The sequence below is a fragment of the Peromyscus leucopus genome, chromosome 5 (assembly GCF_004664715.2).
Source record: "Peromyscus leucopus breed LL Stock chromosome 5, UCI_PerLeu_2.1, whole genome shotgun sequence".
NCBI lineage: Eukaryota > Metazoa > Chordata > Mammalia > Rodentia > Cricetidae > Peromyscus > Peromyscus leucopus.
The window spans coordinates 15084335-15108441 of record NC_051067.1 but is presented as its reverse complement, the minus strand read 5'-3'; the positions used below and the strand labels follow the sequence as shown (position 1 = coordinate 15108441).

The window sequence follows — 24107 nt, the reverse complement described above, 5'->3', positions numbered from 1 at the left end:
TTAGCTCTCAACATACAATAATACATGAGAAATATTGGCTGAGTGAATGAGAGACTTTTTTTCAGTTTATAGAGGGGAATAAAGAAAATTTATCTGGAAGGAAAACAATGTTTGAGTTTTTATTAGGTTAGATACTCTTTTATTCAGTTCTCTCCTCTGTTGTACACTGTAAGTTGGTAAGAGCTCCTAACATCATTTCCTACCTCTGAAGATGTCCTAGCTTTTACAAGTTTTAGCTTCTTGGTTTTATAAATGGTGGAATATGGAAGAGAAGCAACTACTTTAATAGCATGACCTGAAGAGATGGCTCTCAGCTAACAGTATGTACTTCCAAAGGACCTAAGTTCAGTTCCCAGCACTCACACCAGCTGTCTTAACAAATGCCTGCAATCTCAGCTCTGGGGATACCAGACACTCTCGTCTGATCTGAGGGCACCTACATGCCACTATACATACCCCGCCCCTCACAAATACACATAATTATAATATAAAATAAAACCTTTCAAGTAATCCACAGAAGAGTATGGCTACCAATTCAGGATTTCTCTGAGTCAAAAAGCCCAAGTCAGTCCCAGGCTGGGCCAGTTCCCCATTTCTGCTAACTGAGTTTCTAGGGGCCCATCTTTTCTCTAGACAGGTGCTCATCCCAGGTAGGAAAGTACAGCCAAAGACTGTCGTCCTACTAGGAGGGAAACACCAAAAAGGGAGTTCAATGTAAAACTTCATATTCTAAGAGCCAAGAAGTGGGTTTCCGAGTCCTCCTCTCAGATATGACAGATGCACACGGGTCATTTTCATTTGCCATCTCTAAGTCTGAAGTGACCCTACTGGGGCCATCAAGTCTGTGAGAGAGCAGGCCAAGAAGGGAGGCCTGACTCACCCCTTGTACCAACAAGCTTTGGGAAGTAAATTTGTTTTCTTTCTATCACTAGGCCAGTGGTTCCCAAACTGTGGTTCCCTGTTCCAGGCCCTCAGTTAGAAAAACACCGCAGGCCAGTTCCTAACACCATCTGCTGTGGATGTGGCCGCCCCGAGAAGAGCGCTACCAACACGAACATCATGTGTGGAGCAAGCATCACACAAGGTGTATTCTTGAACACAGAAATCTAGCTGCAGCTACACAAACACCCTGGGTCGTTTCTACACCAGGTTCACATCACACTTGGGAAACTTCAAGTTCCTATCTTCCTGTAACAAAGAGTCTGGAAAAACATGTTACATATTTTTGGCCTAATGAAACCATTTCTATGCACACGCGTGCATGCGTGTGTGTGTGTGTGTGTGTGCTTGTGTGTGTTGTGTAATATATCTATCCTCTCTTTAAATATATATAAGTACATATATATATATATATATATATATATATATATATATATATATATTAAATGGAATGCACATACCTGCCACATTTCCACTTTCCTTTTCACTTCCTCCTTTTCCACAAACTCATTTAAATTTGCAAGGGCTTTGGCTGCCAGTATTCGCCTAGCTTCGGCACTCAGTTCAGACTGCAAACCAGCATATGGCATGGCTTCCGACAGGTATGTGCTGTCTTGGGTTTCCTGTCCTTGTGGGAACTGTGCCTTAGGACTGGAGCCACAGTTTAGAGGGCTGCAGGGAGTCCTCCCTTCCTCCTGAACAGAGCCTGGAACCCAACCACCAGGAGCGTGACACTGACAGTGGGTGACTTGCTCTGGATCCATATGGATACTTGCAAAGTTGGGGGGCATTGGTTCCCCAGAATTGTGTGAACAAGAAGTGCCCACAGAGAAAGTTCTGCTCCGCTGTACTTCCTTTGGGATGTCCTTCCTACAGAAAAGTGGTGATCCATCATCCTTGAGTCCTTCTAAGCCCCCACACTTTGGTTGAGTCCAGAAGGAAAATGTGCTGTGAACCAAGGCTTCCTTATTTAGGCCTAGCTCTGGAGTTGGTGGCATATAACAATGGCTGGTGTGCTTCTGATGCTGGAGGCTGTGGTCCAGCAAGTCCTGGGCAGGCACTGTCCAAGGTGTCTCCCCTTGCTCCAGGACAGCTTTGGCCCTCTTTAAGTCCGAGTCACTGTAGCTGAGCTGCCTTTTCAGATGTGTCAGGGGCTGAAGATTGTCAGCATTCCTCCTCTTCCAGAGGGGGTCAAAGTCACGCTCATTAGAAAGGATCCCATCCTGATTCTCAAACTCGGCCACCACTGCAGTGGGGTTAAACGGGTCGGGTGCGTCACTGTTCTGCCTCAATAACTCTTGGTCCAGCTGCATTGTAACCATCTCAGACACAGTCTTTTCAATCTCAGCAGAGAGTTCAGGTCCTTCCAACGTGCTCTTCATTACTACTGGCCTGTTCTCAGCCAAGTCAAGCAGCAGCTTGCAAACGAGGTGGATGATCTTTGGCACATATTTCAGAAGTCGTGCCTCATAACCATGAAGCAGATGCCGCTGGCGAATCAGGTACTGGGCTAAGGTAACAGCATGTGCTTTGGGATCGCAGCAAGAAAAAATATTACGGAGTGGAGCCAGGAACTGAGTGAATTCCCGTACACAGAGCAGCTGCCCTCTGGTTTGTATGGAATTGGGGCGTTTTGCCCGCACAAATATAATTGCTTGGTCAGCAGTCATTCTTGTTGCGAAAACTAAATAACATGCTATTAGAACACCTACACAGTAAAGAAGATTAATATGAGAAAAGGCTCGTTCATGTACCAGTCTTTGATGATTTAAGACTTGAATACTGTTAAGAAATCATATAAACACAAACACATTTGAGGGATAGTAATAATGACACCTGCCAATTTTCTGTTGCTGTTTTTTAATACAGAATCTCATGTAACCTAAGCTGGCCTGGAACTCTGTATACAGACAAAGATGACCTTGAACTCTTGATCCTCTGGCCTCCACTTTCCAAGTGCTAGTATTACAAGTATGCAGTACAGGCTGGTTTTATATAGTACTGGATATCAAACCCAGGACCTCATGTATGCTAGGCAAGCATTCTACCACCCCTCAAGCATTTATTACTGCAAAGACTTTTATAGGTCTTTGTGGCAGTTACTTCCGGTGACTGAGTCAGCTTTACACCCCAGATGAGCTAGCACACAGCTGGCAGATGAAGTGGGGCTGAGGTGGAGTCAGTACGGCTGGCAGGTTAGGGGGTGCTGAAGTGAGGAGGGCTGAAGAAGCGAGCTGAAGGCCTGGTCTAGCCTCCTCTGGCATGGAAGGAAGCCAAACCCTGCTTCTGTGTTCTGGGTAAACTGCTCTTGACGTTTCCATCTAATCCACCACCCACTCTGCCCTCGGCACTTCCTGCTCCGTCATCTCTGCCATCATCATCAAGGACATTCTTGCTGAGCCCTCCCCCATACTGGCAAAGTTTTGCTTTGGGATTATTACATTCATAGAGTCTACTTCTCTGCCTGACAATTCTTCCAAACTATGCCTACACTAATCTGTGTTTTTTTTTCCAGACCACTATGTAACTCTGTTACATAAGCAAATGCTATTAAGGATGTCAGCTGCAATAGTATGATTGATGACTTATTTTTCACTAGTTATTGGTAAGAATTCATAATCAATTAATTATAATACAATAGTCAACAAGTCTTAATGTAAAAGGCAAATCAAAGATACCCACACAATTCCAAAATTTGTGAACATCTAGTTATGAAATCAGAACCTCTAAGAACTACATGTCCTCCAGTTTGCAGCGAATACAATATAGCCTTTTTCATGGGGACATAGGAGATCTTTAGTATAAGGAGAAGTATCTGCAGAGGTATAATGTATGCAATGTCCAGCTGAGCAGTTATGGTGCACACCTTTAATCCCAGCACTTGGAAGGCAAAGGCAGGCGGATCTCTGTGAGTTCAAGGCCAGCCTGGTCTACAAAGCTAGTTCTAGGATAGCTAAGGCTATACAAAGAAACCCTGTCCTGAAAAACAAAACAAAATAAAAAAGAAAAGAAAAAAGGAAAACAGTATTTAAAAAAATATTATTTATCAACACGAGATGCTCCATTTAAATAAGCTGATCATTTAAATAGTTTTAGAAACATGTTTAAACACAATGAGTTTTCAGCTCTAAATTATTCAGAAATACTCTTATCAGTACATGGTTATTATACAGCTTTAGGACGCTTCAAATATCTTTTATTTCTTTAATTCCAAAACTCTGTTATGATTCTAAAAATTATTTCTCTTTAGACTTAGGAAATCTCATTCCTACATATTTAACTATGCCCACACTACAATATGACTTCCTAAGGTTACCTGTCCGCCCAAGGCCTGCATGGCAGTGGACAGCCACCTTCCCCTCCTGTAAGGCAAACGTCATCACCTTTACCATGTCTAAGATGGCAGTGAGGGATGCCACACCATAATCCTTCCATCCGAAGTTGTAGAAATAAACTAGACAGTGAAAGAGAAAAAGAAAACCAAAATTAATATGCATAAAAAACCTGCAAGGACAGTTGAAGAAAATGAGTTACAAGGCACAAGATTTCACTGACTAAGCAGGCTCACAATAGTAGGCTTTTTTATTTGTTTTTTTATTTCTTGAGACAGGGTCTCACAGTGTAGCCCTGGCTCGCCTGAAGCTTGATATGCAAACTGGGATGGTCTTGAACTCACAGAACTCTGCCTGCCTCTGCTTCCTGAGTGCTGAGATAAGTGTGTGTCACCATGCCCATATAACAGCATTTTTACATTTCTAGTAAGTTTAACTTAACATTTCTTACAAGCACATTCTTTATTGCCTAATACATTTTCTGTTGAAGCACAGATGGAAAGAATTTTAACAGAATAGAATTAAAAATTAAGGTGGAGGTAAATAATGTGCTTTCTTGTTTAAGAATAGAAATTCTCTAAAAGACTAATAAATGGCTAAATAGTTTTATATAGATATGTAGATATAGATAAATAGATAAATAGATATAGATGAGTTCTCTACTTAAGTGTGACCAAAAAAAAAAAAAAAAAAAAAAAAAAAAGCTAGACATAAGCCTCTTGAGAACATGTTCCCAGAACACATGCTCATCTTGCTCAGCCTGGTTGGAATAACTCCGCTGAGTGGTCTCTTCTCCAAAGCTCCTGTGATGAGCTCTGGGCTGGCCATGAGGACATATGCTTGTAGGGACAAGAATTATTCAACTTCCAATCCTCACTGGAATGTCTAAGCTATGGGATCTCAGACAAGCTGATAACTCTCTAAGCTTAAGCTGAGTTGCACAACCGCAATAAAGAGAAAACGAGGCTGTCATGTCTGACATGGTACAGGCTCTAACTGAAAAAAGCCTTTTTACTGCAGGGTCTCCTCCCAGCCCCTCCTAGAGGAAAAAGAAACCCTGTACTCACAATAGCAACATCAAAGAAAGGCAGCATCATTTTAAGTGAAATTAGAAGCCCCATTACTATGCAGATTCTATTGATAAGTAAATAAGTATTACCTCTTTAACCTAAGAGCCTGGAAGACAAAAGTTTCTAAGTATTATCCTTGATAATTCAGTGTGGGATAATGCAGGGCGGGAAGGAACTTACTGCCAGCCTCCATGAATGCTTCAGGAAGATATGTGAAACCACTTTCTTGTTCCAGAGAGTTCCCACAGCTGGCATGCTCACCAGGGCGCTGCAGGTTGATGATTGTTTTTATGCCATGACTTAACAGAAAAAGAGCAATCAGTTATAAGGACCTGGAGTCATGAGAAACTGGATTTTAGCATTAGTAAGACATTATTAAAATCAGCTCTTCACTGCCTGTTTGGTTTTTTGTTTTTTTTTAAGTGAAGTCCTTTTCACTTGATGCCATAATCAATTAAAGAAAAGCATGTTGAATGTGTTCACTACCGCTGCGAATGCTGCAGTACTTACCCGAGGAACTGCTCGATGATCTGATACTTCTCCAGCAGCTCAGAGGATGGACGAGCCATGGCCAGGATACTGTCAGTGACCCTGAAGATGGATATAGGACTGCTGAGATACACAAAACTCAGAGCATTCTACCTGATAGGACCAGCAACTTTATCATTTCAACAACTTCTATATTCTTTCATAAATCTGCCTTCAATTCTGCATCATAATTAGAACTCTGAGAAACCTTGTAGCTCCTTGAATCCCCAGGAAAAAATTTCAAGACCTAAGTTATTTATGGATTCTGACAAAACATCTGCAAGGACTCTAAAGAGATTCCAGTGGACATAAAGGGGACCTTCACCTTGTGACAAAGTGGCCAGTCAACTAAACAGAGGACAACTGGGAGGCTGGCATTGGACACCCGTTATCCGAGGTGTGAAATGGGGTAATAATGCCAGATATATATAGGACTGGGGTGAGAATTCACTATGATGTGGATATACAAATATAGCAAAAATCCTAGCCTGTGGCTATAAATACTGAGGTGCTGCAATTAAGCAAAGAAAGAAGGTGGGGGTTTAGAGTCAGTTGGGCCTGACTTCAAATGCTGTTTTGTTTTTCTGCTTTCTATCTATGAGGCAAATGAACTCATCTCTCTGGACTACCAAGAAAATGGCATTAACAACTCAGTGTTTTATGAAAATTGGTGATAATTTGAAAGCACCTAGTAGCAAAGTGCCTTGTCCTACAATTAAATGTTTATGAATGAATCTATGAACAGAACAGAGTGAGTCAATGAACAGTTGGCCATAAAGAGCCTGCCACTCGTTAGACTTCCAGCTTTACTCTGTCCAAGTTTGTCATCGGGAAGACAGTAAAAGGTATGGAAGGGAGTCTACTGCAAGATGTGACTCACAGGAGTCTCAGAGGAGCAGCAAAGCCATGAAGCTGGCAGGCAAGCATCTAAAGACAGCATCCCCCTCAGGAGCAAGGGTAGGCAGAACAGGGGCTCCGAGAGACTTGAGATGGGATCTGACGTAAGAGCAGCAGAGCTGGGGAGGGCTGGCACGGCTGGCTGACAACTAGGCAAAGTGTCCGTGTGAGCTATGCCACACTGGACGTCTGCTTGTCTGACCGACTCTGACTCAGGAGCGTTGGTTTCCTCGTGCCATTAGTGTCACTAGGCTTGCCTGTGACTCATACCGACCACTAACGACAGTGGGCCTCAGACTGTGTCACTGTAGGGATACCGGAAACGCAGCACAAGAGGAGAGACAGCAAGTCAAAGAAGTGGCCAGGAAACATCCGGTTTTAAAATGGATTCTTCCTGCATAAAATAATTCACGAGGAAAGCCCTTTTAATCAGTAAATTCTAAGTGTGTTCCAAATAGGATTTTGTTTTTTGAGACAGGGTCTCACTGTGTAGCCCTGGCTGTCCTGGAACTCACTATGTAAACCAGGCTGGCCTTGAGCTCACAGAGATCTACATGCCTCTGTTCCCTGTGTCCTGGGATTAATGGCAGGCACCACTATGCCCAGCTCAAATACGATTACCAGTATTTTGAGACCACAAATACATACCTGACTAGCTCACTACTATAATAAAGGCAGTATGACTTAAGAGTAGAATCAATTGTGCTTAAACACAGAAGCAATGCCAGCATCTCACGGTTGCCTGCTCGACTGGCAGCCAGCACCAGTTATGCCAGGAGACTAGAGTCTATTTCACAGTAACAGACAAATGATGTGAATGCTGAACTGCACAGATCTGAGGACTACACATGGACCATGTAATTTTCTCAAACATATAGCTGAACAATTTTACTATTTTCATCAATTTCTGAAATTTAAGAACTACCTAATTACCCACTAACTTAAGATACTTCATGCATATCATTTCACTTAATGTAAAGGCTTCGAGCTTAATTATTTCCATTTTGCAAATGAGAAACTAAGGTTGAGTAGGTAGTATCCCACAGACGGCCTACTGGCAAACCCAGGGATGGTTGCAAGGTCCCCTGAATTCAAAGCCCATGTCTCCTTCACACTGCCCGCCTGCTGGCTCCCAGTATTCCTGCTCCCTTCACCTACAGAGCTGTGCAAGAGCCAGAACCATACTTACCAGGATGAGTAAACACCCTTGATGGCTTGCTCCTGCTCACTCCAGCGGGCTGGGTTCTCATACTTACAGGCTCTCCCACCACACGCCATGGAACATGCCATGTGCCCAGGGATAACATGCCGTAAACGTTCTCCCACCTTTGTGTACTTTGGCGTTGGGCGTTCCGAATTTTCTAGAACATATACAAGGAAAGTAAGGTTCAAGATTCTATCCTCCCAATAGAATGTTGCATGGGAAACAGTTTCATTTTTCCTCAGGATTATAGACGTGAGCCAGTGTAAGTCCCTTCATCTAATATTACAAAAGCTTTCACACGCAACAATTTCTACATATTATATTGGTAATGAGAAGAAAATGCAAAAGCTCATCTTTTTCAAGAGGATGAATTTTGTCCAAAACTATACTTTTAACAACAACAAAAAGGCCATAAATTATTCCATCATTTTATCTCCTCTTTCATATCCATTAGGTCTAAGCATGTGCAAAGTAAAAAGCATGAACAGAATTAACTGTCAACGTTCTAAAAGTACAGACACAACTGCAGTCTTTTCCCATTCCTAAAGCTTAGATACAAAGGGTAGCAAATTATAAGAAAGAGTTTTACTTTTTCTCTCGGGAAAAGTTGGATTCCCCTCCGGACGGCTGACAGAAGACACAGCCACCATCACCTGGAGAGAAGATGAGGACAGCAGCTTGGTGGCAGAGCCAGAGCCACGCCGGGCTTGCTGCAGCCTCAGGACCGGGTCAGAAGTGGAGTGGCGGCGGCCCTGCAGAAAGGCGCTGAGGAAGTGCACAGCCGAAGGCCTCCGGGAGGGCTCCTGCACCTGCATGGCGCTGGCTGGGGCAGGCAAGAGCTGGAGGCAGGCAGAAGCCAGCTCTGGCTTGCTCACTGAGGAGCTACACTGAGACACAGGCATCCTTCTGTATGATCTAAGAGCTTTTCAGGATAGGCTGACTCGTTTCCATAGTGACCAACAAAGAAACTACTGATTCCCACTTAGATGTGAACAGGCAAAAATCCTACACGAATAGATTGTGTTTTGGACAAATTGTTCAAATACAGGGAAGAATAATATGCATTTAAAGTAGACTGTTTTTACATTGAGATTATTTTGTTTTTTAAATACACTTAAAGATCTGAGTCCTCAAAGAATCACTTCCAAAATACTGTAATGAGTTTTAAAATGTTTCTTGTTTGTTGTTGTTGTTGTTTTTACAACACTGCCTTTCACATACACTAAAAAACTTAAATTGTCTTGTGTCTTTCATAGCTGGTCTCATACTTTTCTTTGGAACAGGACAGAGAAAAAAGTTTATTGTAATTAGCAGTATATGCTAGATGCTACAACATTATTAAAGGATCATTCAATTTTTTCAGAACCAAGTACCTTCCTATAGTTTCTTGATAGAACTACTAAAGAAACACTTGAATGGAACAAATAAAGACATTTTAGAGCTAAGAAAACAGTTTCATATTTTTACTTTCAGAAGTGAAAACTCAATTCTTGGTTCTATGCTGTTGGAAACAACTTAGCTGTGAGCAAGAGTAACTATGAGCAGCCATGCCTTTCCAAAGTTCAAAACTGTAATTCTTTGCCTCCCGTTGCTATGGGAGAAAGAAAGAAAGAAAGAAAGAAAAAAAAAAAAACAAAAAAAAAAAACAGCTCCTAAGTCTCCACGGAGGCATTTGAATAAAATTCTCTAAAGTATCACATTTTTAACGGAACTGGATGAGGGGGAGGTGGCAGTTTGAGAATAAAGGATATAAAGAAAACAGAAACTCAACAACTGCAAAGCTCTTATTGTCCGCCTCCTCCCTCGCTAATGTCAGGCTGTGCCCGCGCTTTCTCCCCTGCACTCTTGGCACAAATGGTATTTCAGTGGTGTGCGGATGGGAACATAACTACTGCTGTAGATTAGGCTGATCTACGCTGTTCAATTTCCACCCTCATATCCCTGGCATCACGCACTTTTGTGAAATAAGACGGAGACAGAGGAGTCTAATTTGACACTCCAATTGCTACTTTATCTGTAGTATCATACAGAAATGGAAAAGTTCCCCCCCACACACCCCAATTCAGAAAGCAGCTACTCTGCCTGAAAGAATGACCTGAGAAAGATTCTAGCCCAGGCCCACTTAACACTTAGAATGATACAGAGCAGTTCTACACGGGTTTACATGAGAAGAGAGCACAGAAGATACCGAAGAGAGCAAGAAGGGACCTAAAGGCAGGGGGCCCTAAGTGCTGTGTGCTTGCTACTCTGGTGACAGAGTCTGCGAAGACTCCTAACACCGCACAGCTGGCAGCACATGTGGAGTCTGAAAGAGACAAAGTATGGGAAGCTCCCTGTGGCCTGATAAAGACAGTGGCTGTGGATGGAGGACATGTCAAGGGGTGGACCGTGGGACCAACGTGATGCTGGGAGTTCAGCTCAAGTGGCCGTGAGATCTCACCACTGGTTCCCACAGAGCCCATGCATGCACAGGGGGTGTGTGTGTGAGAAACCCGCAAGCTCTGTGGCAGGCGCAGATATTTAAGGCAACAGGGAGGAGGTGCCAGCCAGTGATTCCAGAAAACCGAAGGATGCACTGAAGGATGTCTACAGAGGGAACTCAAATGTGGCTCTGCTCTCAACTGTACTAAAATTCCAAAGAAACCTAATGTGGGGGACTTATTTGGACTAAGCTAAGGAAGGTTTAAGTATCACCTCAAAAACAACTTCTGCTATAAAATTCTAAGAACTGAGCTAACTTCAAGCACAAAAACAGCACACAACTGAGCTGACTGAACATGTTAGCATAGTGACTCTGTGTCAGGGCCTAAGGAAGTGTAGCCTGGTGCAAACAAGGACTGGGCAGGCAAATGTAGCCCCTCCCTCCACTGCCAACACAGCTCCAAGGATACATCCTGCATCCACCTGGCAGGCAAACTGGAACTGTGCCCACCTCTTCACAAAAGACAGGCACCCTAGCCTTTGCTTTCCTGCTCATTTGAAGGGATCCTCAAAAACTACACCTTGGCCGAGTACCCAATTCACAGTCAATCCTCTTTCAAAAATAAACTCAGCATTAAAAAGGACTGGCTGGTCTTCCAGAGGACCCAGGTTCAATTTTCAGTACCTATATGGTAACTCACAATCCAGGGGATCTGATGACTTCTGGTCTCCATGGACACCTGGCATGCATGTGGTGCAAAGTCATACATGCAGGCAAAATACCCAAACATATAAAAACATTTAAGAAAGAATTTAAGTTTTATTTATATCAGAGGGATTTACAACTGGCATACAACCTTTAGTCTCCAACACGCTAGCTTGGTTTCCTTCTCCAATGTGCTCATATAGTTAAGGGTTTTCCGGGGTTATTTACTTAGAGGACTGTGTGTAGCCCTTACTGACCTAGAACTTGCTATGTAGACCAGGCTGAACTGAACTCACAGAGATCCCTTCTGAGTACTGGAATTAGGGGTGTGGACCACTACTCTGAGCCTTTTTTGTATTTACAGCTTCAGTGCACACACGTTTTCCTGCTTTTTCTAATCAAGACAGGGACATCTACCTTTAGTCTTAAATTTGAATCTAATAAAGCACAATGACTATGAAAACTCATTTTGCTAATACACCACAAAATTTATCTAATCCCTTAGTTGTCGGACATTCAGGGCATTATCAATGGTTTTTATTTTAAAAATAAGATACTAAACTTTTTTTGAAGACCAAAATCTTTATTTTAATATTTTTGTTTGTTTACTAAACTTTTAGGGAAGATATGACTCATGAGTAAAATTAATGTTCAAATTGAAAAGTTTTATTTAGTGGAGTCTTTTATTTAAGTATAAATAAACAGAAAGAGGGAACATGTTCAGCAACTCCACTTAGGATTCAGGGACCCTGTGAGGCTGGGTTGGAACCAGGATTTTATGTGTGTGTATGTGTGTGTGTATACATATGTATATGTACATACACACATACAAATATAAATAAGCACAAATGTTGATACATGATAGGTACGGTTATCCATATATGAACATGTACTCACTCTTCAACTATGACAACTAAGAAGACCTTGTGGAAAATAACAGTATAGTAACAAACACATACAACAAGCAGACATTGGTTTTTAAGCTCAATTTTTCTAGCAATAAATACTACAGTTTCGTGGCTGTAATCCTGATGAAATGGACATACTCAAATTGAGAGAATTTGGTAACATAACATAACTTGCTTGTCTTCTTCAGAAGTACCTGAGGTCATCAGAGTCCAGGACAGTCTGGATTGTGTTCTGGTGTCAAACACGTGAAGGAAACGGGAGAGTAAATACTGTGTGTGACCCAGACTTGGCTCTTTGACTGTCAGCCACAATCTGCGAATCTCAAGGGAAGCTGAAGAGCAGAAGAAAGGCTGTGATAGTTCAGTCTACTTTGCTGATGTGTGGAGTGTGGAGAATGTCTTTGTGGGAGTAATAGAGAATCACGTCTGCAACTCACACCCAAACAGTTCAAGAAAAACATCTCTCTGTTGTACTTGCAAGTTTCAGATTGCTTCAAAATGAAAACAAATCCTCTAAAAGATACTCAACAATTAAAACTCAAGGGTCTCAGCAAATAAGAGAACTGAAGAGTTTACTTTAAATGGGTCATCAGAGACCTCTGCAAGAACAATTGCCGTGGACACCAGCGACAGATGCCAGAGCTGACCTGAGACTGAACAAGCGACAAAAATGGCAGCTACAATCAGAGGGTTTTTTTTTTTTTTTTTTTTTTTTAAAGATTGAGCTGTGACAGGAAGAGAAGGGCCTCAGATGAGTTATAGTGAGAGGTCTAGAAACAATCACATGTAGCAGGAATATGAGAAGTTCTGGCTTCAGATATTTGAAACCATTTCAAGTTTAAGGAATGTTTTTTGTTTTGTTTGTTGAGGATGAATTAGAATTGATGCTTATTGAGAAACAGATCTGACCCGGCATCGGCAAACACTCTGAACCAACAGCTGAACAGCGGTGCTCTGTAGGAAGCGGGCCTGTCACAGAGAGGAGACTGAAGCCGCAGTCAGCACCACAGCCCCACTCCTGGATGTGCCCATGTGTGGCCCCAAGAACGTGAGCGGGTGGACCACTGTCTCCCCGGGACCTCTTATGGGTTTGTCTGACAGGAAACAGCCCTTGCTGAAATCCTGGACATAAGAAAATGACCAGCTTGGAGTACCAGGCCTGGCCCCAGATGCTTGGGATTTGAACTACCTACAGGAACAAGTGAAGAAGAAAAGGCCCAGTACTCACTTGGTAGTGCTTAGTCAGCTTGTTGCTTTAATTGTGCTTATCAAGAGAATGTATACCTTTGCATTTTGTATAAAATATCTCATTTTACTCCTTATTACTCTCAAGTTTGGTTCTGCCTAGCTGCAAACAGGCAGTGGCTACAAGGCTCTTAGCTGAGACGCTGGCACACATTTCTCCACACTCTTATGCAGTGGCTTTGGTAGAAGCCCAGAGGCACAGGGTGGTCCTGTGGGTTACATCTGGTACTGTTTCCTGCTTTTTCTTGTAGCTGGTCTTCCTTTTCTTTTTGTTCTCTGAGACAGGGTTTCTCTGTGTAGTCTTGGCTGTCCTGGATCTTGCTCTGTAGCCCAGGCTTGCCTTAAACTCACAAAGATCCACTGCCTCTGCCTCCTGAGTGCTGGGATTAAAGGCATGCGCCACCACCACCCAGCACCAGTTTTTGAGGGTTTTTGCTCTGTAAAAAACCTCTTCATCTGTTAAGCATCTGTAGAAAGCATGGCCTTTCAAAACATTACTCTTACCCTAAAATATTTCCATGTAGCTGGGCGGTGGTGGTTCATGCCTTTAATCCCAGTACTCGGGAGGCAGAGGCACACAGATTTCTGAGTCTGAGGAGAGCCTGGTCTGCAGAGAGTTCTAGGACAGCCAGGGCTACACGGAGAAACCCTATCTCAAAAAAAACCAAAAATAAATAAAATAAAATCCATGTTATGTAAGACATGAGATGGGAACTGAATTAGCTTTCTGATTCTGTTCCCTAAAAACATGGCTTTTGGGTTAGTGCTTACATGCAGCGTAAGGACAGGCCCAACATCATTCCTTCACAGTGATAAGTCTATGTTTCTTTTCTTTTTTACATTTTTAATGATTTATTTATTCATTTTATGTGCATTAGTGTTTTGGTGCATGTATATCTGTATGAAGGTGTCAGATTCCCTAGAATTGGAGTTACAGAGAGTTGTAAACTGTTATGTGGGTGCTGGGAATTGAACACGGGTCTTCTGGAGAGCAGCCAGTGCTCTCAATACCGCTGAGCCACCTCTCCAGCCCCTAAGCCTGTGTTTTTGTTATCCTTTGTTGAAGACTGCCATTGCCTTGCTGAACAGTCTTGCTACACTTGTTGAAAATCATCCGAGGACTGGGGAGTGACAGAGTATTTGCCTAACATACTTGAGGTCCTGAGTTTAATCCCCACCACAACCAAGTATAACAGACTGGGAGATGGCTCAGTTGGTAAAAAGCACTTGCCACACTAAGCCTGATGGCCCACGCAAGTTGTCCTCTGACCTCCATGAATGAATACACAGACACAAATGAATGCCATAAATCTTTTTCAAGAAAAAGATAATCATTATGTGCAGAGATTCCTTCTGGGCTCTTCATTCGATTACACTATACAGTTGTCTTTATTTTGATTAACGTAGCTTTGCATAAAAGTTTTTAAATTAGGAAATGAATCCTTTTCATTATTTTTCAAGGTTATTTTGCCTGTTTGGAGGTCTTTGAGACTCTTCTTCAACTTTGGATGGATTCTTCTTCTCGATGCCTAGTGGATTTTAATAGGGATTGTGCCGAACCTGTAGATCCTGTTAGACTGCACTGACATCTTAATACCACGGTCTCTGGTTCATGAACACACTCAGTCTTTGCACTGCATCTGGCTCTGTACTCGTCTCTTCTGTTCCCAGTGCAGCATGCTGAGATATCAAGGCCCAAACTGCCCCCACTCTACTTCATTTGTAGTGGAGTCCTATCTCAGGAGAGCCATGACTATCAGACATAGGAAAGTATTAAAATAAGCAAATCAAAACTCAGAAGTGCAGATGTACAGAAATAACCAAATATATTTACTATGGAACTCAACAGCAGACATAAACCCAGAAATTAGAGAACTTGATGACAGAAATTATATACATGGAAGAACAAAGAGAAAAAGGAATTAAGAAAAATGTAGTCAGCAACATATATGCAAAGAATGTACCAGGAGACGAGGGAAAATAGTAGAAGAGGAAAAAAGAAAAGAATGAAGAAATGATGGCTTCCAACATCCCAGGCGTGATGAAGGGTGTGATAAACACACTGAAGGAGCTCAGCAGGCTCCCAGTGCTAAAACCCACGGCTCCACATCCAGACACGGTCTGTAAGACATCTTAAGATAAACATTCTACTCCTCACCTACAAGAAACCCCCTATAAACTAACATCTAACTTCTTACTAGGAACAATGGAGGCCTCAAATAGAGGGGCACACGTTCAAATTGCTAAAAATAAAACACTTAAAAATCTTACAAGATAGGCCGGGCAGTGGTGGCGCATGCCTTTAATCCCAGCACTCGGGAGGCAGAGCCAGGCGGATCTATGTGAGTTCGAGGCCAGCCTGGGCTACCAAGTGAGCTCCAGGAAAGGCGCAAAGCTACGCAGAGAAACCCTGTCTCGAAAAAAACAAAACAAAACAAAAAAAAAACAACTTACAAGATCATCTTTCAAAAATGAAGTGAAATACAGGCAATCTCAGATAAATATTAACAGAATTTGCTGTGTGGCAGGCCCATTTAGGAGGGTCTAGAAGTTCTTTGTGTTGAAAGTAGGTTACCCAAGCCGGTAATGAGAGAGAAGAGACACTGGGAAATTCCAGAGGTTAGTGAGACAGAACGACAAGTCACAGCACATGATATAAATGTTTCTCTCTCTCTCGTTAGTTTAAAAGGACTATATAAAACAACATGCATGTAATTGCATTCACTGTTGGTCATAAAGCAGAGAAAGGTGACTTAGGTGACTAGCACAGAAGAAGTGGGTAAGAACAGAAACCATACCCAAATGATGAAGTGACATGGAAACGCAACACTTACACGGAAGAGAACGAGAGAGAGCACAAAGAAAAGGTGGATATAGTAAACTAGAGTCCCGAAGAACTCTTACAACAGACACAAATGGACCAAGAATTTGAATAGGCATTTCCCCCAGGAAGAGAAAGAAGTAGCTAACATGTATTTGAAATGACATTCAACATCATTAGTCAGTAGGGAAATGCAAATCAAAAACGTTTATTTGGTGGCTATAATTCTTCAAAATGTTAGACATACAGTTACCACATGAACTCTTAATTCCACTCCAAGGTTTGTGCCCAGGAACAATTAAAAAAAATACACCCACAGAAAAATATGTACACAAATATTTGTAACAACATTTACTCATAGCAGCCAAAGAAGAAACAACCCAAGTGTCCTTAAACCCAAATGGATTAATAAACTGTTATATCCATGTAATAGAATATTACTCAGTACTAAAGAGGATCAAATACTATTTTGCTTGAATGAGGTTGAAGATTGATAATAGTATTTTTTAAATGCAGATATAAAACAGCACCTACTGTATTATTTTATTTATGCTAAATACAAAAATCTATTGGCAAATCTATAGGGATAGAAAGATTACTGATTTCAGGGACCAGGGACAGTAGAATGGGAGTCAGCTTCTAGTTTTTACAAGATTTCTTTCTGGTCTGATGAATTGTTCTTTATGTCTACAATAACATCTAATGACTTCTTTAAAAGGGTGAAGATTTGATATGCAAATTCTATACTAATAATTTTTAATAGCAAGTGATTTGAATGGGAATTTCTCCCAAACAGATACAGAAATGATCAACAAATAGATGAAAATATGTATAACACTACCAGTCATTAGGAAAATGTTTATAGAAACTACAAGGAACTATCTCTTCACACCTTCCAGGATGGCTATAATTGAACAGTCATGATGAGCTCTAAGTGCTTATGATAATAGACAGACAGGGAGCTCCTTCCTGACTGCCAGTGGGAATATAAGATGGAACAACCTCTGTGGAAAACAGTCCGGCAGCTCCTTAAATGATGAAATAAAGTGGCTGTATGAACCAGCCCTTGACTCCTAGGTATAAATCCAAGTAAGTGAAGACAGTCTATACACAGCTCTGTACAGTCAGTCAGCACTTAAAACAGCCAAAACATGGTAACAACCCAAACATTCATCAACTGGTACATTTAAAATATGGTATTATCTATGCAACCAGAGATCCTAAGTACTGACACGGGCAGCCCAAACGAACTTGGAATATCATCAAGCCAAGTGAAATTAGTAAATCACTAGACCATATAGTGTATGATTCTGTTGAAAACAAAATGTCCAGGGAAGGGAAATGTGTAGAAACAGAAAGTTGACTGGTGGTTCTTAGGGTTGCTGTGGAGATGGGGGTAGTGACCGCCATATTTTCTTTTACTCCAGTTTCAGAGGGGACAAACAGAAAGCTGTTCATCCCCCCAACATCCCAACCCTGAAGAAAAGGAGGTGGACTTGACCCAATCAGCTGTATCAGAAGGGCGAACAAGAGCAAATCTATCAGGGGTGCAGAGGATTCATCAGAGAATGACGACTGTTTTTCTGCACCTGTTTGAAGGAAGGATGTGGTACTTTGAGTTGCCTGCTGGGGTTGAAATGATAAGCTGGGTAGAGATGTTTTCCCATCCTTACCAAGCCCAAGTGGACAATGCTGCAATTCTCCTGCCAAGCAGTGTCTTAGGGGCCACGCTAACTTGGCAGCAGCAAGTCCAAGTGGGAGCAAGTCCCAATGGGAGCCTGATGCGCAGCTAGTTAATACCAGGTTTGCCACCCTCCCACATCATTTCTCAGCAGAGCCTCCATCCTCACCAGCATCAAGAAGACTGAAGAAAGCAGTGCAAATTACGGCTGGCGAGCATTCTCCGTTCCCCAAACGCTGGTCTAGTGAGGCCTAGTAGGGAGACGGACCTACACATTCCCCTGGTAAAAACAGACTGAACAATGAAGCATGAAACAGGGCTGGTTCACACTGCTGCCTCCAGTGTCAATGGAGCCCATCAGTGAGAAGCAGGGAGGTGTGATGTATGGTGGTCTGCATTCCCTTTCCCAACCCCTGCTGTTGGTGGGATGCAGTGGGGAGCTGAGCCCCCAGCTCTACATGGTATCCATTAGAACAGAAGGTGGGAACGTGACCCACAGGGCACAGCAGGGAAAGAGGTTCAACCACAACTGCAGCAAAGCATGAGTCACCTCCCATCTACCCCGGAGGGCGGCGGGGCCCAGAGCACCATTTCATTTCTCACAGAGCTAATATTACACGATTCAAAGGCAACCTGACCACGCAAGGCACCACTCCACTTCTCCCATGAAGGTGTCGACAGAGCAGTGGAAAGCTGCACTTCCACCCCACCCGCATGCCATGGGGCTGTATGGGGAGCAGTCTGCCAGTGGGAGGCTGAGCAGACACGGCTCACATGTATCTGGAGCTAACTGCCCAGAAGGAGACTGCTGATAAGTAAGACAAAACAAAAACAGGGTCCAAAAATCTGTCATAAATCATTTGTCACACCAAGAGTTAAGAAAATCACAACTTGAATGAGAAGAAATGATCAGCAGATATGAAACATTGAAAGTCTCAATAAGGACTATAATTATAATGTGCCTTGGCACTAATTTTTAAAAGAACTGGAAGCTTAGAATATTCTTTGAACAAAAAAAAAAAAAAAAAAAAGAAGAATTGAACTAGAAATCCTTAACAGAAAGATAACAGGAGAAAAAAAAACTCTAAAGACTTTGAAATTAAGTATCAAAGGTATAAACTAATTTGTGGGTTAAAGAGAAAGTCTCAAAGGAAATTACATAACACAGAGAATTGAATCAAAATGAAAATGGAACATACTGAATGACATGGGACAGTAATAAAAGAAACTTACACCACTTTAAAGAAGAAAGATCTCAAATCAATCCAAGCTCCAAGCACAGTAACAAGAAAGGTCAGAGAAACAAGAACACAAACAGAAACCTGGAGCAAGCATTGGAAGTACAAGAATAAGGGCAGACATCAAAAGAACTCTAAACAGGAACAGTGGCAGCTTTTTACTGATTGTGGAAAAACTAATTGATGTAACTGGTAAACTTCCCAAAAAAGTTGACACAAAGTCCAAAGATAAAAACACAAGAGGATGAGCTGTCACTCAATCAGGTGCTCATTCACATGCTGTGGGATGGTCTGTATATCAAATTGCTCTGATTGGTCAATAAATAAAACAATGGTTAGCCAGTGGCTAGGCAGGAAGTATAGGCGGGACTACCAGAGAGGAGAAAAGAAAGAATAGGAAGGCAGAAGGAGTCACTGCCAGCCACCGCCAGGACAAGCAGCACGTAAAAATGCTGGTAAGCCACGAGCCACGTGGCAAGGTATAGATTTATGGAAATGGATTAATTTAAGCTATAAGAACAGTTAGCAAGAAGCCTGCCACGGCCATACAGTTTGTAAGCAATATAAGTCTCTGTGTTTAGTTGGCTGGGTCTGAGCGCTGTGGGACTGGTGGGTGACAAAGATTTGTCCTGACTGTGGGCAAAGCAGGAAAACTCTAGCTACATTCACATGTGCCCAACCTTCTGATATTGTGACACAATGGCATATATGAAATTCACAGTTCACACTCAGAACTGTGCAAGCAAGTTACAAACAACAACAACAACACACACAAACACACACACACACACACACACAGAAAACTTGGTAAGTTTACAATGTTGTGTTAGTCCACATTCTTAGCTATTCTTGGCTATATTTCACCTGAGTCATGGGCTGGACACACCTGAAAGGATGATATGGATCTAATAAGAACAACCTCATGCTCATAAATTTGACAACTTAGAAGAAATACACAACTTCTTAAAGACTGCAAACTACCAAGACTTAACATAAGAAGACCCAGATACTCCTGCAGAAATAAAGAAACCTAGTTCATAAATAAGAAAGTCCTGTAAAAGAAATCTCTAGGCTTACATGACTACTGGAGAATGCTGGCAAATATTTAAAGAAGAGAGAGTAGCAATCTCACATAAAATACCTTCTAGGTATAAGTGGGGGGACATATACCAACCCTCTTTTATAAAGCTAGAGTTTTTCTGAAACAAAGATAGTACAAAGAAGATAAAATATTTTTTAAAACTGTATTTAATGCCTCTTTTGAATTTAGGTAAAAAAAATTCAATAAAATATTAGCAACAAAATCCAGCAATACATCATAATAGCATTACTTACCATCACCTAATAGGACTTATTCCAAGTATCTAAGGCTGTTTAGACAATCAAAAATCAAGATAGGGCTAGGGAGAGAATTTAGTCAATGAAGTGCTTTGCTGTGCAAGCATGAGAACTTAGTGGGATCCCAGTACCCACATAAAAATCTAGGCATAGTGGTTGTAATCCCAGAGCTGAGGAAGGGGAAATGGGCCGAGCCTAATCCACTGGACAAGTGCCAAGACCCTGTCTCAAAAGCAGGCAAACAAACAATATCTAAAACAGATGACAGCTAAGGAAAGACACACAAGCATGACTTCTGGGCACCACATATACCTACTCACACAACACCCCCAATATAATTTACCATATTCACTAGCTAGAGAAAAAATTACATGGTTCTATCAGTTGACACATGAACAGTACTTGGCAAAATCCAACACCTATACCTGATACTAACAGAAAAACAAAAAGCCTATCAAGCAGGAGACCATATGCTCTCCCAAAGAGCAATAAGAGGTCATGGTATCTGTTTTCTATTCTGCTGTTTTGTGTTTGGGAGTTCTAGGCGTGAATGATAAACATAAAAACACATACAAGCGTACAGATTGGGGAGGAAGAATTCAACTGTCCTTATCTCTGGACAACATCAGCATTTATACAGAAAACCACAAGGGATCTCAAAACTTCTCAGAATTGGTGTGTTCAATCAAGGTTGTAGGATAAGGACAGGACAATATACAAAAATTCACTGCATTTCTGTAAACAAACAAAATAATATGAGAAAATGGCAACTAAAGGTACACCACCAGTCCAAACACTCCAAACAGATCACTCAAGTACAAACTTCTAAAAAAAAATGTATGGATCTATAGGTTGAAAGATTTGAAATTCTGATAAAAATCAAGATTAAATAAATGAAGAGACAATATGATTATGGGTTGAGTAAAGATGGGCAATCTCCTTAATTTCATTTATATAATTTAATTCTTAACAAACTTCCAGCAGGTTTTTTTGTTGACATATACAAGCTTATTTAAAATTTATTGGGAAAGTCACAGATCATAGCTACAATAATATTTAAAAAGGAAATGAAGTGCAAAGAGTCACTCTACAGTGATCACAACATGATGGCATTGCTTGGGGGTTAGACGGAAGATCAATTGAGACAGAAAAGAGAAACCGCACACACACACACACACACACACACACACACACACACACACACACACCTCAGGACAATGGGACAGATGAGTTCTTAAGACTTAACTCCAGGAAAATTCAGAGAAGGGAAACTGAACTTCATGAGGACTAAACAAGCACATGGCCAGCACGGTATAAGGGCCAAGTGAAGATGCCATGTTTTAAACTCTTGGTCTGCAGCCAATGGCCATATTTTGAGAGGTTGTGAAATGTTGGGAGGTTTGCCCAGCTGGAGGAAGTAGGTCCGTAGGATGTGCCTCTGTAATGCTGGGTTCCTATTCTGCCCTTCCTTTCTCTGCTTTCTGATGCAGTTAAGAAAAGAACAGCTCTCTTCTGCCACACATTCCCACCATGCGATGTCTGTCCAAAGACCTGGGACCAAGCAACCGCGGACTGAATCCTCCGAAACCATCAATTAAAAAGAACCCTTCCTCCCTTAAGTTGTTTTAACTTAACAATTGAATTAGAAAGCAGATAAAAGACATCACAGACTTAAGCAAAGGAGGATAAACACATGACAGAGAAGCACATAAACAAATGACAGTTACAATCATTAGCCAAGATGGATTAGCCTCCCTCAGTTCATTACCGGGTCAAAGCTAAATGCAATCTGAATAGAGAACTACAAATACAGAGGGGATGGAACTTAGTTCAGTGGCAGAGCGCTCACACAGCATGCACAAGGCCTGCATTTGTTCCTCAGCACCACTAAAACAAAACACCACAAAGAAGTGCCTCTCCACCCACTAGAACAGCTCAATAATGACAACACCTAAAACCGATGAAGACGCAGAGACCTTGAACACTAGACACTGATGAAAAGGAAGTAAAATGGGGCAGCCAAGATAACTCAGTGAGGAAAGGTGGTCACTGCCATGACTACTGACAACCTGAGTACCATCCTGGGACCACATAACCGCAGCAAGAACTGACTTCAGCACAGCATCCTCTGATCTCTACACGAGTTCAGCGTGCGCGCACACACACCCAGAGAGGGGGGCAGCATTAAAATAAAAGATATTAAAATGGGTATGTATATTGTGTGTGTGTGTGTGTGTGTGTGTGTGTGTTCCTATATTCCTTAACTTTGGCTGAGGTGGCTTGGGAACCTTGCCATGGCAACTGCAGTGGGCGTACCCAGTTTTTTTTGGGGGGAAGATTTATTTTATTTTAAATTGTGTGAGTGCATGAACGCACATACACACATTAGTGCAAGTGCCTACAGAGGGCATAAGAGGGCATCAGATCCCTTTGACCTGGAGTTACAGGTCATTATGAACCTATTGATGTGGCTGCTGGGACTCAATTCACATCCTTTGGAAGAGCAGCAAGTGCTTTTAACTGCTGAGCCATTTCTCCCACTCCAGATTTAGCTTTTTAAAAGGGCCATTCCCCACTAAAATGAACTAAGACTTCTTGGGAAAAGATCTGCTTTCAAAGCTAGGACAAAAATGGATGAAAACGAGCTAGAAGATCTTTGTGTCTTAGGAATGGTGGAGACACAGCAAAAAGTTTGACAGGGCTCTGAATGGCTGAAATAGAAAAGCTGAAACATCAAGACAAATAGGAAGACCAGATTCCATTGAACAAAATACGAATCCACACTGAAATAACTGAGCCAACAAAGAAGAGAAAATTGTTCCTTACAGTATAATGCCACTTAACAGTTTCTATCACATAACGACTCAGGAAGAAACATCAATAGGTGCTATAACACTACAGAGTCAAAGGTGATATGGAACAGGATGTTACACAGCTTCAAAGCATCTTTCTATGAGATATTAATTATGAATGGAGAAAGAATAATTTATACTGGATAAATCTTGGCAGATACCAGCTTACTGATATGATCAAACTTAACATTACCAGTGATAAAGCAAAATGACATCTTGCGTCATCTGAGGGCAACTTCTGTGAGGCTTCCAACAAAACTGCATAACCTCAGAGGTACAATTAGTAGAGAGCAGACAGTCCAGAACCGAACACATGCTACAATATAATTCAGCTTAGTAAACAAACTAAGGTCATAAGAAAAGGTCTAAGGTCATTGAAAGAGATTTAAAAATCATAACAAGGCCAGGACATTATGGTGAATGCCTGTAATCAAGCACTTGAGAGATCAAGGCAGGAGGATCAACATGAGTTCAAGCCAGGCTTAAGAAACAGTTTGAGACCAGCCAGGACTACATGGGAAGACCTCATCTCAAAAAAAAAAAAAAAAAAAAAAAAGACGCTTTTGCTATTAAAGGATATTATAGGAACAGCTGACAAAATTTGAATGGCACCTGCAGGCAAACAAGACTGTAACTGTGTGACTCTGTGTGTGTGTGTGTGTGTGTGTGTGTGTGTGTGTGTGTGTGCGCGCGCGCGCGCGCGCGCGCTCACCATTTAGGCTAAGCTAGGCTTAGGCTAGGCCAGCCAGCCAGACCCCAGGAACCCCATCTCTCCTCTCTGGTGCTGGAACTACAACTGTGAATCACTATATCTGGCTTCTTTTTTTCTAAACCTGGGAGCTGGATATTGAACTGAGGTCCTCACACTTGCACAGCAAATGCTTTATCACAGAGCCGTCCCCTCAGCCTCTTCGTGGATGCTTTTCA

The 24107-nt window shown here is 41.9% G+C and overlaps 1 protein-coding gene across 4 annotated transcripts in view; it reads right to left on the bottom strand.

The window, feature by feature from the left end:
* Ptpdc1 (protein tyrosine phosphatase domain containing 1) overlaps positions 1 to 24107 on the bottom strand; it is a 55537-nt gene that overhangs the window by 8146 nt on the left and 23284 nt on the right. For 3 of the 4 annotated variants that reach the window (XM_037205756.1, XM_028867664.2, XM_028867665.2), the window contains 5 exons: positions 7956 to 8127; positions 5852 to 5932; positions 5522 to 5640; positions 4256 to 4393; positions 1401 to 2647 (listed from right to left, as the gene is read on the bottom strand). In XM_037205756.1, the coding sequence (XP_037061651.1) occupies positions 1401 to 2647; positions 4256 to 4393; positions 5522 to 5640; positions 5852 to 5932; positions 7956 to 8127 (1757 nt within the window). Of the gene's footprint in view, positions 1 to 1400; positions 2648 to 4255; positions 4394 to 5521; positions 5641 to 5851; positions 5933 to 7955; positions 8128 to 8559; positions 9597 to 24107 lie in introns of those variants that run through there. The other variant, XM_028867663.2, reaches the window with a different exon arrangement.